The sequence below is a fragment of the Clytia hemisphaerica genome, unplaced genomic scaffold, assembly GCF_902728285.1.
Source record: "Clytia hemisphaerica strain Z4C2 unplaced genomic scaffold, Clytia hemisphaerica genome assembly, whole genome shotgun sequence".
Taxonomy (NCBI): Eukaryota; Metazoa; Cnidaria; class Hydrozoa; order Leptothecata; family Clytiidae; genus Clytia; species Clytia hemisphaerica.
In genome coordinates this window covers 111,167-125,920 of record NW_027104115.1, presented here as the reverse complement: position 1 = coordinate 125,920, position 14,754 = coordinate 111,167, and the positions used below count along the sequence as shown (strand labels likewise).

General features: G+C 34.4%; 1 protein-coding gene across 1 annotated transcript; it reads left to right on the top strand.

Moving 5' to 3' along the window:
* Nucleotides 1-236: 236 nt before the first annotated feature.
* Nucleotides 237-14,618, top strand: LOC136813463 (uncharacterized). Its single transcript, XM_067069983.1, has 23 exons — nt 237-443; nt 770-834; nt 1,334-1,472; nt 1,849-2,908; nt 3,031-3,271; nt 3,781-3,992; nt 5,036-5,131; nt 5,479-5,622; nt 6,015-6,267; nt 6,353-6,451; nt 7,161-7,244; nt 7,596-7,841; nt 9,243-9,399; nt 10,690-10,785; nt 11,030-11,183; nt 11,349-12,452; nt 12,764-12,788; nt 12,986-13,109; nt 13,406-13,530; nt 13,741-13,902; nt 14,029-14,196; nt 14,397-14,495; nt 14,577-14,618. Exons 1-23 carry the CDS (start codon nt 278-280, stop codon nt 14,616-14,618), a joined length of 5,061 nt encoding a protein of 1,686 aa, XP_066926084.1. The 5' UTR covers nt 237-277.
* Nucleotides 14,619-14,754: the final 136 nt, after the last annotated feature.

The window sequence follows — 14,754 nt, the reverse complement described above, 5'->3', positions numbered from 1 at the left end:
ATTTTTATTTTTTGGTCCAAGTCTAGAGAATATTCTTTATTTTCACGGTTATTTATAGAGAAGATTTGTTAGTGTCATTGTATAAGATTTTCTTATCTATTGTGTATCAAGTCTTCAATTTACATTGATTAAACCTCTCTGTTGGAGACACATTTTAGTAAATTTGAAATATGGAAGATAGGTGGAGGATGTGAGCTGTTTTTTTTATTTCAATCTTTTTTATTATTTGTTTTCAGAATAAAATTATGAAAACAGGTAAACAAAGAAATCATGCAAAATGGCCAGGCAGAAGGTTGTGAAATCAAAACAAGAGAAATCTAAAGAAATAGTAACAAAACCAATCAAACCAGATAAGCAGCAAGCTAATTGCAATGAAAATTCTATATTGGACCCAGAACTTGCAAACTGGATACAAAAGTGCTCATTATCATCAAAGGAGATAGGTATAACATTGGTGGGCACATCAGTTTAATGACGAATTCAGTATCATCTTGAACGCAAATATGACCCAAAACCTGAATAATAAGCAATTCTATAAAAAGATGATAAAGAAATTTTTGCTGAAGAATTTTACACCCCCTGCTTCACTTTCTAAAATTATGTGTGTTAAACATAAAATATCACCATCTTTCCAGTCAATAGAGGTCAATTTTTAACGTTTTAATCTCCTTTTCTTAGCAACAACAGCAGTTTTTTATTTTTGGTGATGAGCTGTTTATTTTTGTGTGATTTTGTTTCAGCTTGATCATTAGTCTTCACTTCCTCTTAGCATCACTTAAAGAGCAACTTATCCTGACCAAACTGTCAGATGAAAATCTCTGTACACATGTGAAGGTATGTTTGGTTCAAGTAATATTTGAGTTTCATTTGCTTCCTTAATTGAAAAGTTCTTTTTCATGGATTTTGATCCATTTTCTGGATCTTTGGCTCATTAGTAAGTAGTTGATAAGATTAAAAGGTCTCAAAAAGCACACTGAAGCTCCGATAAAAACAATGTTTAATTCAAAAAAGGCCTAAAAAGGCCTAAATTCCATTAGGAGTTTTATTTTACAATAAAAGGGCCCTAATCCACAACTAGAGTTTTCACATTCTGAATTAGTGTCAAAGTGTCAGTATGAGCATATAAATTTTTACTATATTCCTGAAAGATGAAATTGATATTTCTAAATTAATTTGTTAATTATTGTCAAACCTTATTATAAGTCAATTTTATATCTCCTTAGTTTGTTCGAAATTTAATGCTCACAATTTCTACAGTTACAAAAGTAAATAGCTGTTAGAAAAGAAACCTTTATCTGCAGTTTTTCTGTTGATAGTTTTTTTTCCTCTTCAGGACTTTGTCAGCAACGCCTACTGGAATTCTGATGCTGAGGTTGATTGCTATGATGTTGTATTCAAATTACTACGAAGAGCTATCGATGAACTAGATAAATCAGCTGATATTGGAAGTCTGATAAAACTGACTACGCTATGTAAGTTATTAATAACAGTGTCCAGAGTTCTTCTGTCTCAGACGGATTTCCGTCTCACAGAAGTTTCAAAAAGCGAATTTCGTCTCAAGTTATGTAAAAACCAGCTGAATTTGAAGAATCTGGTCAAGGTTAGAGTGTTATTAAACACCATTTCCGTCTGACAGGAGAATCTCTACTTTTACCACTGTAATAAGGCAATTTACTGTAATAATTATTCAGGTTGATGTATTATCATCATGGATTGTCGCTGATTTGTAATTTTATTGATATCACACCCCCTGGCTTTCCCTATCTAAAACTATTGTTTTTACATTTTACATGATATGACCTGTGACCTTGTTGATCGTAATTTTAATTGTTTTCCATTGTATTTCAGTGTTTGAATCGATCACAGCTTTACTGAAGAAAAAAGAAATTGGCTTCTTGTTAACAGAAGAGAGATGGGAAAGGGGAGTGAAGATTCTGTTTCATATCAATAAGTACTTCTACAAGAAGAATTTGCTTCAACCTTTGATCAGCTCGAACGACTGCATCAAAAGTCTTTTGAAATATCACAAGGACATACTGATGAAGCCATCGTTAAAGGAAGAAACATCAAAATTGATCTTTATGATGTATCAAATGAGCTATTCGATTTTTACCAAGGAGATTCAAAAGATTGCCAATACAAAAGACTGTGAAGTGACACATATTTTCAATCTTCGAACTCAATGCTTTATCATGTTGTCGTTTATCAACTCGCAGAAAATGAAACTTGCAGAAAGTATTAAAGATTTTACCAACAGATGGACTAAGATTTTATGTAGTGGCACGTTTAAGTTTGACTCGTCTACAATTTACTACAATCTTTCAGTTATTTTTACATTTGTTGGATTTCTTAAAGATGATAAAGAATTCAATTTAAGTGTTAATCTTCACAAAGTTATTGAGCTAGGAGTAAGGATATGCTGTGGTGAGATGACCAAGTTCAATCTCTTTGGAAAATATCTCCAGCCTTGCGTGGAAAAATCTCATAATCTACTCTCAAAGAAAGATTTGAAAAATATACATTTTTTGGTTAATCTTTCTGAACTTAATTGCCATATTAATATGGATGAAAAGGAGGGGAAGTGCACTTGTAATGAAAAACTGTTTGATAATTTTGTGAAAGGCTTGGAAACGTTTATTTCAAGCAACCCAGATATCAAGGACATGCTTAAATATTTAACCTGGTTAAAATCTCAATATCAGATGCTTAGAAATGTGAAATGTTCAAAATTACTCGAACTGTTAATGGAGATCACAACAAAAGTATTATCATTTGGAAATTCCACTGATCAGCTGGAGAATTTATCTGTCGAAGAAGTGAAAGCGTCTCTCCAATTTGTTTATTTTCAATCGATCAACATACTTCAAGCTGTTGATGCCAACCTTTCCAATTACAAAGATACTATTTTGTAAGTAAATGTCTCATTAGCTTCCAGTAATATCCTTTGCTTGATCTTTGACAAAATGAACTACTAAGCATTGATTTTAAAATGATGCAATGATGCAACTTTACAGTCAACTTCTTTTTTAGATACAAAACCACCGACTCATTTATCGATTTTGAAAACCAGTTGAAATCCTTCATCAACAGTCACCCACCAGACATCCAAGAAGCCAAATGGTTCGCAGCAGCTTCTTATAAAATCGCTTCAAAGCTCTACCAGGAAAATGAATACCAATTGGCTTTGGGCGTGTTTCCTTTGGCTTGCGCATGCAACCAGTCCCTCTTTCTTGAAGAAGGATCAAGCAACTTTTTGAAACATGTCAAAGAGGTATATTGTATGCTTGATATCTTTATGGTAAAAAAAAGCAATATTTAATTCTTTGAAGTATTTTCTTCAATCATTTTTATCATGCTTTATTACAGAAAGATAATCAAAAAGTTTGCAATTTTTGGCAAAATTCCTAATTTGAAGTAAAACGTGAAAAGCTTTCATAAAAGTCGAGATGTGACAATTTGAAATTCTCAAAAATGGGCATTTACAAAGCTCTTATATTAGAATTCAAAATGACTTCTTACTGAAAGTTAAAACTTGGTCATGTCAATTTTGAAAATAGCTAGACAAAGAAATTTGAGGGTTTTGCTCAAAATTACAGAATGAATGTTAAGCAATCTCCAATCTAAAGATCTCAAACCTGCTGATTATCTCACATAGCTCAAATACATGTTTTCTCAAACTGAATTCGACTTCACTTGGTTATGTTTAATTGTGTCAGTTTGACAAATTACAGTGTCAATAAACCATTATCTTTGGTGATATAAATATCGTTAATAATTTAGATTTGCGTGATGTCTTCGACAATGTATGCAAGTGCTTCCCAACTCAAATGCTATGAGGAAGGTTTTGATCATCTTTATCAAAACTTTGCATATCTTTCTGGCTTGGAAGAATGCAAAGAGCACCTTGGATGTGAGCAGTTCAAAGGTTATATACAATCACTGATCGATCAACTATGGAAATTGAAATCGCGAGCTGGACTCGACGACGGAGGGTATGCTTTCTTCTGCTTCTTTAAAATCTAATTCTTCTTACTCTTTCAAGTTCAAAGTTATATCTGATAAGTGCCGAAAGGTTGAATTAGACGTACATTTTTTTTGAAAAGTCGTCGCAGATATTGATAAAAAAATTGGGCTTTTCCAGATTTTACCCCCACTGTTGAGGATATTGATTTTTCGAAGTATCGAACCCCCCTGGATATCCTACTTTATCAGTAAAGTCATGAGATATCAACTCTTAAAAATATACTCAACTCCATGGATATCCTCTTTTATAAAGATGCTTGGATATTGTATTTTTACTTGAAAAGACACTTTACCTCCTGGATATCCGCTCCCTTGTAGATATTTAACCCCCTGGATATCCACTTTTGAACAAAAACCGTTAACCCCCTATATATCCGATATCCTCAACAGGGGGCACGGACCATTTCTGGAAAAGCCCATTAATGGTTACCCCTTATTGTGCTGTCCAGCTTTTTAGTTTACACTTGGTATAAGTCATGTGTTTCAAGAACTTCTTGCCAATCATGACACATGTTCCCAATCAAGATAATCATAAAACTCTTTGGGAAGTATGGATGAAGAACTCGTATATATCATATATCATATGGGAAAATCAAAATGTAAACAGCTTTAATTCTGTCAAAAAACGCTCTTTTTTATGAGAATCAATAAGCATTTTTCTGAAATTGGGTGTGTTTGCTGAATTGCAAGTCTGGCAGTTTGTAACGTCTCTTTTTAATGATTTGACTTGTTGAATTGTAGAATAATAACTGTAAAATAAATAACCATTTCTACTAACACAGATCTACAATCAGTGCCATAACATATTGATAATTTTGGCTATTTTACCATTTTTCGAAAATTGAAGTTCGTGGGGAATTTCCTTTTTGTGCCAAGTATTTTGGCACTGATTGTAGACTTCAATGGTAACTTTGAATGTGGAAGACGAACGGACAAGAAAAAGAAATGTAATATCAAATTGATCGGTTCTTCTCAAACCTTGAACAAGACGCTTTCTTTGTGTACTCTTCAGGTTCCTCTTTGAACGATTGGAGAATGAAGGTTTGAAAGATCAAGACCTTTTGTTATTTGTGATAGACGTTGAGGCTTCTTGCATCAAAAAGTTAAGGTAGATATTTGTTCATTTTGTGTTTTAGTACTTTATAATTACTGGATAATAGTGGAAACTTCATTTTGTAATAAGCAAATTTTTTGTCCCTCAAAGAAAATTGTATTGTTGTGTTGTTGAGGATATCGATTTATGGCCAATTTTTAGGCTTGTGTAATTTTACAGCCAGCTGAAATTTCCCCAGCTCCATGGATGTCCAGGCTATTTTAACCCTATATACCGCCCATGTCCTAACCATCTCCATACAATAAATTCTTTCTGGAAGAGTCCATTATCTCGCACAAATAACGTATTTAAAATTTGAAATTTTTAGGATAATTACATTTCTTGTTCTTGTTTTTACCAAGTGAAAAAGATTGTAAATTTTCGAAACTTTACAATGCGCTTATCGACAAGCAGAAAACGATCTTCGAAGAGAATGGTGACATTTTGGATTATTCAGTGTCCATGATCAAACTGTCCACACAAACGGACATTGATAGAAACGAAAGGTAAAGTATTTCTAAAACGATGAAATAACAAAATTGGATGTTTGGATCTCAAACCATCGTCCATTTTTCTCAAGACTTAAAAGTAACTTACGAGATTTCTCCTTTGTTCGGAGCTTAAGACTATTTAGAAAAGACTTGGAGAGCTTGGAAATTTCTACAATTATTAACTGTTAATTATTGACTCGTTAATATAATAAAAACATAGCTGTCAAAAATTTCCTTCTATAATGTAGACCAGTCTACCGTAAATTCCTACGTGGTCTATTCATTGTACCGTAGAATGTTTAAAAAAGATCAAAATATCAAGACTACAGATATGTCCATTAGTTCATGTTATCATGTTATCGAATTGACTTGTTAATAAATTAATTGATCTCCCTTCTATTTTTCAGGTTTCACCAAGCACAAGAAGCAGCAAGCATTTTGGAAGAGATGCTCAATGAGATGGAAGACGAGGATGTTGAGAGTTCGAAGATTCGTGACGTCTTAGCTATGGCTTATTACCAACAAGCATGTATCCTCTATGAAGAAAGAGTACAGGGTGGTATTGAAAATGTGGATGAAAGCTTATCAACGGTCGCTGATCAATGTTTTGAGAATAAAGAAGAGGAAAAAGAAGATGATGGTGCACTAGATCAGTATAAGGTTAGTGAAACTGATTTGTATGAAAAGAGGATGATTTTCATTACTAAAGAGTTTACTCCAATCAATTTTCTTTTTCATTCTATAGGTGCAAGATTATCTTGACAGTGACTTTTCTTCGATGTTGAATTCGGCGTTGGAAATGTGGTTGGTTTGTTTTGAGCTCGCCAAAGAAAATCCTATCGAGGTTTGACGATTAACCCTTCGTGTAATTCATTTTGGGAGGGGTCTCCAGACTACACCCTAAACGAAAACTTTTGATTAGTTTTGAAAAATTTACCCGATTGACTCCCTAAATCACGCCTTACTGTATGTAAGGATTGGTAAATGCTATTTTGACAAGTGTTACTAGAACTAGGTATTGGGCTTTTCCAGAAAAAAACCGTGCACCCCCTGTTGAGGAGGTCCAACCTTTTGTGACCTACCCCCTTGGAATTCCAGGCAATTTTAGGATCATACCCCTCTGGAATTCCGAATTTTTACAAATTTTCAATCATTACCCCCTTGGAATTCCGCTTATTTTTGACGGATTTTCGTCTACCCCTATGGAATTCCACTGCATTTCAAACCTTACCCCCTTGGAACGGAAATGGACCTCCTCAACAGGGGGTGCACGATTTTTTTCTGGAAAAGCCCATTGATGATACAAGCTTGCAGCCAAAATGTCAGCAGAATCGGACTAGCGGTTATGCTGAAGGTTTGACCGGTCTGTAAAATAAGAAACACGCACGTGACCAAACTAAAAATTTTCACACTGTCGTAGATGGACAATATCCGTCAATTGATAACACAGAAAAAAATTGCCTTTTTACTCAGCATCAACAATCAGGGCCTATCATTTTATTGATTCCTGTTTGAAACCGGAAGATAAAGCTAATTTTTTGTTTGTTTTACAGGACTGCAGCTCTTACTTCTACAACATGAACCATACAGCACAATGCTTATATGAAGCTTCTGTCCTATTCTCGTTACTATTTCAAGTGAGTAAAAACCTTTTACATACAAGGTTCTTTTTGAAAGTTCATATGTTGGATTTCTGCATAGTCTGCCTGGCTTTGGACCTCAGTTATGGTCATATTGAACGAACCATAATTCACGTGAATTCACTCACCACTTGAATTGTTGGGTATGCAAAATATTACCTGTGTGAGAAATTTAGTTCAATGGCCATATCGTTAGACCATGCTCCTCAGAAATAGGAAAACCAGGTCGAGATGCCACGTTGTTGTAGTACAATAAGGTTTATACTGTTGTACATGCAATCAGAGAAGCCCATCTTATCATTGCTTAAATAACTGTACAAACCGATTCTATTCTTTTTTATTCCACAGGGCTTTGAATGCATTCGTGCAGCTTACATGTCCAGTTTTCTGTACCATACTCAGAATAAAACAACCGTGGACAAACGAAACAGTTCTTTACTTTTACTGGTGATGCAATTGTTACAAATGGATTGTGTTCCTGAGGGAGAGTACATCTTGAATTACACTCTGAAGCAAGATGAAAATGAGGGTGCAAAGGAGGGCGTTGAGCATATCGACTTGGCTAAGGCAGCATGTTATATCAAATCAGGACAGGTATGATACCTTTTTTTTAATGAATTGCACATCTTGCCAATTGAGATTTCTCTTTGAAAACACTTTTGAAGTTCAAGCACTGATCCTTTGTCTCACCAACGAAATAATTTGATACATCGTGCAGAATTGACGTTACAATTTTTGACATGAAACAAATCCGGGGGTTTTGACGTAGATTTTTGACGTCAAAAAATTAGAAGTTGCAAATTTCTTAATTTTTCCCTCCCCTTGTTTATTACACTGCTTCCTGTGTATAACGTTTTGAGACATAAATTTGATATTTTTGAATCACTGAATCTGTCCTCTTTTAAGAAATACCAAACTTGCTTAGATTTGTAAGTTTGTAAAAAAGTTTGAAGCGATAATGTAAAGGTTACTTTTTTTATATGTTTTTGAAAATTTGACAAACTTTAAGAGAGCAGGAACGATACAAATTGAGTAGCTTTCAATTTCCCACCCCTCTAGAAAGAAAGTTCAGCCCTTTCTCTTTTCAACGGTGTAAAAATATATGTATCGATTAAGACAATTTCCATCGACTTTTTTGTCCTAAAGATAAGCACTGTCACTCTGACGAAAAAAATAAAGGCTGATAAATTCTGACGTTAATAACAAAAATGATGACAGAGATTTAAGTATATTTAGACAATTTTCCCACCCATCGCAAGTGAAAGAGGATAAAAAATGCTAAAAAATGATATATAAAAAAGTACAGGTTGTAATCCAATTTTAATCGATTTTTTTTCCTTGAAGTTATATCTTTTTTCAAATGCTGTAACGTCAATTTTAACGTCACTTTTCAATGGAAGCGTAACTTCGAAAAAGAAATCTCTTTATTTTACAAATCACCGACACATATCTACTCATTCTCTTTAGCATTTTTTACCTCCAAAATAAATAAAACTTACTCCTTGGGAGTTTTTGATGTCCAAAAATGAATCAACATTAATAAAAACAAAGTTTAAGTAAATAAAGGCTCCCATCGAAAACTGAATTTCGAAGGGAGGAAAGTCTGTAGTGAAAACTGAAGCAAACAAAGCATTCGATTTCCATACATACATACCTCTTACAACCATATCTAAATGTAATAAATTTTTTCAAAATATGAATAAGATCACAATATTTTAGGTTTAATTTTTAGAAAATGTTTTCTTCTCAAAACCAAACTCACAAATGAATTCAATGTTTTGATTGCAACATTTTCGAATTTTTCGAATGCGTGACGCAATTTGATTGGCAGAAAATAGAACTCGCGCGAAAAACAATGCAACGACTTCATTTTTGAGATGACAAAAAGTGCAACATCAATTCTGCGCGATGAAACTTCTTAACACAACTTCATAGAATTTAAGATCGAAAAAAAATCATTTCCCAATAAACCCTTGATATCTCCTTTATGTTCAGGTCACGGAGTCGCTGAACATCTTACATCGTATTCTGCTCAACAAAAATATGGACCGGAACACACGTAACACTTTGTTGATGAAAAGTGATGTTTATGCTTTGTTATCCTCACTAAAGCTCTTGTCACACGATCACCACGACGATATCAAGTTTGAAGGTAAAAACAAAATGTTATCGATTTCGTGTGCTCCTTCAATATGGATGTAATAAAATCAAGCCTGGAAGATCTCTTCTCACTTTAATGAGATGATCAAGGTTAATCTCTAATATCATTTTGATACCATCATTTGCAAATGTTCGAATCGTTTATTGGACCTACCTCCGGGTACCCCGGTGGAGGTCCTTTAAATTAACCCATGTCCGTTCGTTCGTCCGTTCGTTCGTCTGTTGCCAGCTTTTCTCGAGATTGGCTCATTAGTTTTTTCTGATTTTTTGCACAATGATGCAAAATGACAATACCTAAAATGTAACTAAGCGAGATTTTTGAAAAACATTTTTGTCCGGCCGAAAATGCCGGAAATATATACTGTATAATATATACTGTTTTTTGGCATTTTCTCGAGATTTTATCATTAGTATTTTCTGATTTTTTGCTCAAAGATGCGTATTAACAATGCCTAAAACATGGCCGAGTCCGATTTTTAAGAAAATCTTTTTTTCCGGCCGAAAATGCCGGAAATATGCCGGAAATCGCCGTTTTTCTGGATTTTCATTGGACTTTTTCCTTATTATTGGTTGTTTTTTCATTCAAAAAATTGTTAATAGCAATGCCCACCATCTAGTATGTTCCAATTTTCAATGAAATTGATTTTTGAAGCCTGAACTATTCAAGATTATTTTCGCCGGAAAGACAGTATTTATTGAATTTCTCGAGCTGTACTTTATATTTTGTTATGAAATTTTGCACACTGATGCAAAATGACAATACCTAAAATCTGACGGAGCCCGATTTTCGAAAAACATTTTTTTCCGGCCGAAAATGCCGGAAATATGCCGGAAAAACGGTTTTTTTTGACATTTTCTCGAATTTTCATCCTTACTTTTCTCTGATTTTTTGCAGAATGATGCGTATTCGCAATGCTCAACATGACCGAGTTCGATTTTTGAGAAAATGTTTTTTCCGGTCAAAAAAGCCGGAAATTTCCGTTTATGCAGATTTTCATTGGATTTGTTCGTTTCATGTCTTTGTTTTTTTCAAACAAAAACATCATTTATAAGAATGTCCACGATTAAGCATGGTTCTATTTTCAATGAAACTGATTTTGGTACAGGAACTTGCTAAAAATCGCCAGAACAGCCGAGAATCGCCGGATTCCATGAATTTCTCGAGTTGCTCTCGTATTATTCTGCATTTTCATACTATTGTTCTCATTTTTCAATTGTCTTATTACATCAATTTTCAGGTAGATCCATTCAGCATGCAGCTTGTTTTTCGCTTTTTTTCTAGAACATCATTTTCCATTATCTTCGCCTTTTCCACCAGCTGTGGACTGCGTCAAATATCTGAGGTCGCTTTATGAAAGTTGCCTCATCATTAAGAAAGGTAGGCTTTTGATTTGACACCTTCCTCATTTCTGTGCAATACTATTTTTTAACGATTAATTAGCTAAATTTCATGTATTGTGGCATTTTTGCAAGTAGTCGTTCTCTTGTTTGAAGGACACTAACTGCATTTCTAAAATATAACTAAAATATGAAACGTCGCCGAGAAACATCACAATAATGCCTGGTCGTGGAGCTTATACTGTGTAGCTAAACTTTATTAAAAGTAAATATACTTCTTTCAGGGGACATGGTAACGAATTGGTTGATATTGGACAAACTGTTGACATGTCTCACTCATCACGCAGAGTTGCTTAAACAACAAGGCTCCATTATGGAATCCAAAGGATATCTCAAAGAAGCACTTCTCCTTGCTAAGAAATATAACCTACCTCTCAGGTATATTGAAAAGTTCATCGTAATACCAATGTCCTGATCAAAGACTATGAAAAAGCATATATACGTTTTGGTCTATTTTATAAATTACTTTCTTTGCTACCTATGTCATCTAAGCACAGCTAATGTCCATTCCTTGAAAAAGTTTCATGTTGTTTGCTATTTCAGAGTTCTGGATATACTTGGTCAAATCACTGCTATCGACATCATTCTGGAGGACACCAGTTCCTTTCAAAATAACTTTGAACTTCTCACCACCATTTTGAGTGCTTCTGTTGGACAATGTTTTGACGGCAGCCGAATATATTTGCCAGACTTTCTAACACATGTGAGCGAATGCTCATGTAACTATTGCACGAATTTTTATTTACAAGACTTTCATATTCGATTGTATCTACAATATATCGAGAGTCGCAAAAGTTTTTACAGATCTGGTGAAGAGCTATTTTTGAACGATTACAAAGATGCTATGGATAGTCTGACTTCGAACGCTAATATTAGATTTCAAACGAACCTGAAAACTGTGAAATTATTACTTGGTTACGAGGTTGACACACCGCAGCCAGCCAATAAACGAAAAGGGCGAAAAGGAAAGAAAGTGAAAGAAGACGCCAACTCTGATGAAAACAATAAATTCTCAAAATATCTTGCAGAAGCAAAAATTCTCGGTGAACACAATGTCAAAGGTTCTATAGATATGATTTCTAACATCGAACTACTCATCGCCAAGCTGGAAACAGATTCTTCTCTCAACAAAACTTCACACGATTTTCAAAGACTGATCGCACAGTTGTATTATCTGCGTAGTTTGTTACACGTTGGAAAGACGAGTGATACTCATAAGTCGGTTCCTGACGAACGACCGATTGAACCAGATATACCGAAAACAATCACGAGGAAAACTCGGGGACGAACGACGGTGAATACGAAACGAAAGACAACTCGTCGGAAAATTAAAGAGGAGCCACCCGAGGAACAAGTTCCTATAGAAGAAAATGAACTAACAGAAAAAATTGAGAAATTACGGCTGTCTGATGATAAAGTAACCTGCCCTATTTCGGCCAATGTTAACGAATCCTTTTTGGAAGATCTGAAGAAAGTTTTATCTTCACTGAACCCTTACACAGATACACTGATCATCAAATCTATATACGAACTGGTCACTTTCATGATGTCAACAAACAACCCTTCTCTGGCGACGACCACCCAATTCCTTGCTTCATCGCGAACTCTTCATCAACAAATATTGAATGCCATCGGAAAGAAATTAAGGTACCTAACAAATTACATTTACTATGCAAAGTCAAGAGTTATTGTTTTTAGAGACGAGATCACAAAAGCATTTACCCTTTTTTAAAGGAGAATATTTCCCTTTGCATTTTTAGCCAATCAGACGTAGAATTTTGCTTAAGGAAAGCTTGATAGAATGATAGAGGTGCCGCCAACACCCTTGCTGGTCACGTGATCATTTTAACGTTTATACAGCTTTAAAAACAGAACAGAAAAAGTTTTTGGTGCTATAAAGAATCGCACATTATTATTTTCGTGCTTTTGATGTATCTTTTCTCATTTTCTTTACCCAGGAAAAGAAGCGACTCCTATCAAACGGTGAGAATGTTTTTAGAACATTTGCTAAAAATTTTTAAGACACAAAAGAAAGCATCTCTGACAAGTCATTCCATGTTTCGAGAGAGTTTATTTAATTCAAAATACAGCTACATTCGAATTGCTCAAATTTCCAAAAAGAAACCTGGGTGTCATGAGTATATTGTTTCTCACTGTTTCTTACTCTATCCTTCTTTCAGATCTCATCGACGTTAGAAGAATGTCTTTTGTCCACTTCATGTCTGATCGAGAAGTACAGCAAACCAAGCTTCATTTTTGGTGACGAAAACATCCAAATGTTGGTCGATGATGGCATTCCTAAAGGTTAACATTCCTCTGAACATTTTCTATATGAACTTTCGTCGGATGTATATAATTTGTTGTGTTTTTTCTTGATAATCGTCTAGAGGAGATCGTTACATTCATGAAATGTTTTTTTTTAAGACAGAACTTTGACTCTTTTTTTGGAGCAAAGGTCATCAAGCCCTAAACTATTGCCAATTTGTAAACCAAATTTTAGTAAATCAACGAATAAGTTACATAATGATTTACGCCTCGTTCAATGAATTTCATGGTATAAATTTACGTGTAGCCTGGGTATACTTTGATATTGTTTCCAGGCTGGACAATATGTTGTATCTCAATGACTGAAGTGAATGGTCAACAATCTTTAATGTTGAGTCGAATGCAACCCAACACAAATTCTGCTTTCATCAAAATCAATGTTGGAAATGATGACAGTACTGTAAGTTCCAATCATCATTTTCCATTTCAAAAGTTACTTTCTCACACTTTCTTTACATCATCAAGTTCATTTTTACGTTCCTACGCTACTATTAAATGGAGAACATTTGTTTAAATTTTTGTTCTCTACACATTATTTCATTAAACTTCCATTTTACCCTTTGAAAAGCTCAACGGGAAATACAGCCAATTAACTCTTTTCATTTTTCAGTCAAGTAGAAAACGAGGAGTGGTGTGCGAATTGGCTTCAGCTTTCGACCAAGGAATCGTTGAGAAGTTTCAAGAAATTTTGGAAGACAGCAAAAACAGTATGTCCATCAAGGATAAAAAGTCGTGGTGGGCTGAACGACAAAGACTTGATTCCCAAATGAAAGTATGCCTATTTAATTTCAAACTATGCATCCGGTACTTGTAATCCGTATGAGTTCCTATATTTTGTTGTTTTGGATAATCAAGATCCATTGCTGCATTGAAATCTGATGTTACTTTTCTTCTACAGTCGTTGGTCGAACGTATTGAGAATGATTGGCTTCAAGGCTGGAAAGGATTTTTGTTGGGCCAACACGACGATGAATCGGCTGAAATATTGGTCCAGGATCGAACTGAGAAAATCTGCAAGAAAGTGTATGATGAATACGATGTTGACCTTAATCAAAATCTTGTAAAGGTATGTTCTTTGTTGTGGTTGGACACTTCATTTCCAAACTTTTGAATGTCAGTGTCCTTAGTCTACTTACTCTCCTTAAGGATGATTTCGTGGTAGTAAAAAATAATGGACAGTTGGTTAGATTTGAATATATTTTTTTCAGTTTTTTGTTGACGATTTTAACTTTAAGATTTGAAAACCGTTCTCTCGTTTTCATTCAGATTTTGGTAGATAGCTACGAGGATTGCAACGAAACACAACAACTCGAATGCTGCAAACAATTATGCAATAATCAACAACTTGCTTCCAATGTTTTTCAGGTAACTTTTGAAACATTTTCAACATGTATATGAAAAGAGACATGCACGTTTGACCTTCATTCGTTGTTTTTTCTGTTTCAGATTTTCTTGGAATTTATGAAAAGTCCATCGAAGTCAAAGTAAGCACAAACCTTCCTTTTCCACTTTCAACGTCTAAACTAAATGATACAAACTGGCAAATGAAAAAATGAAAATAGGGAAGTAAAAAGCTATGATTCTGATTATCTGAGAAAAGAAGTCATGATTATAATTTATGGAA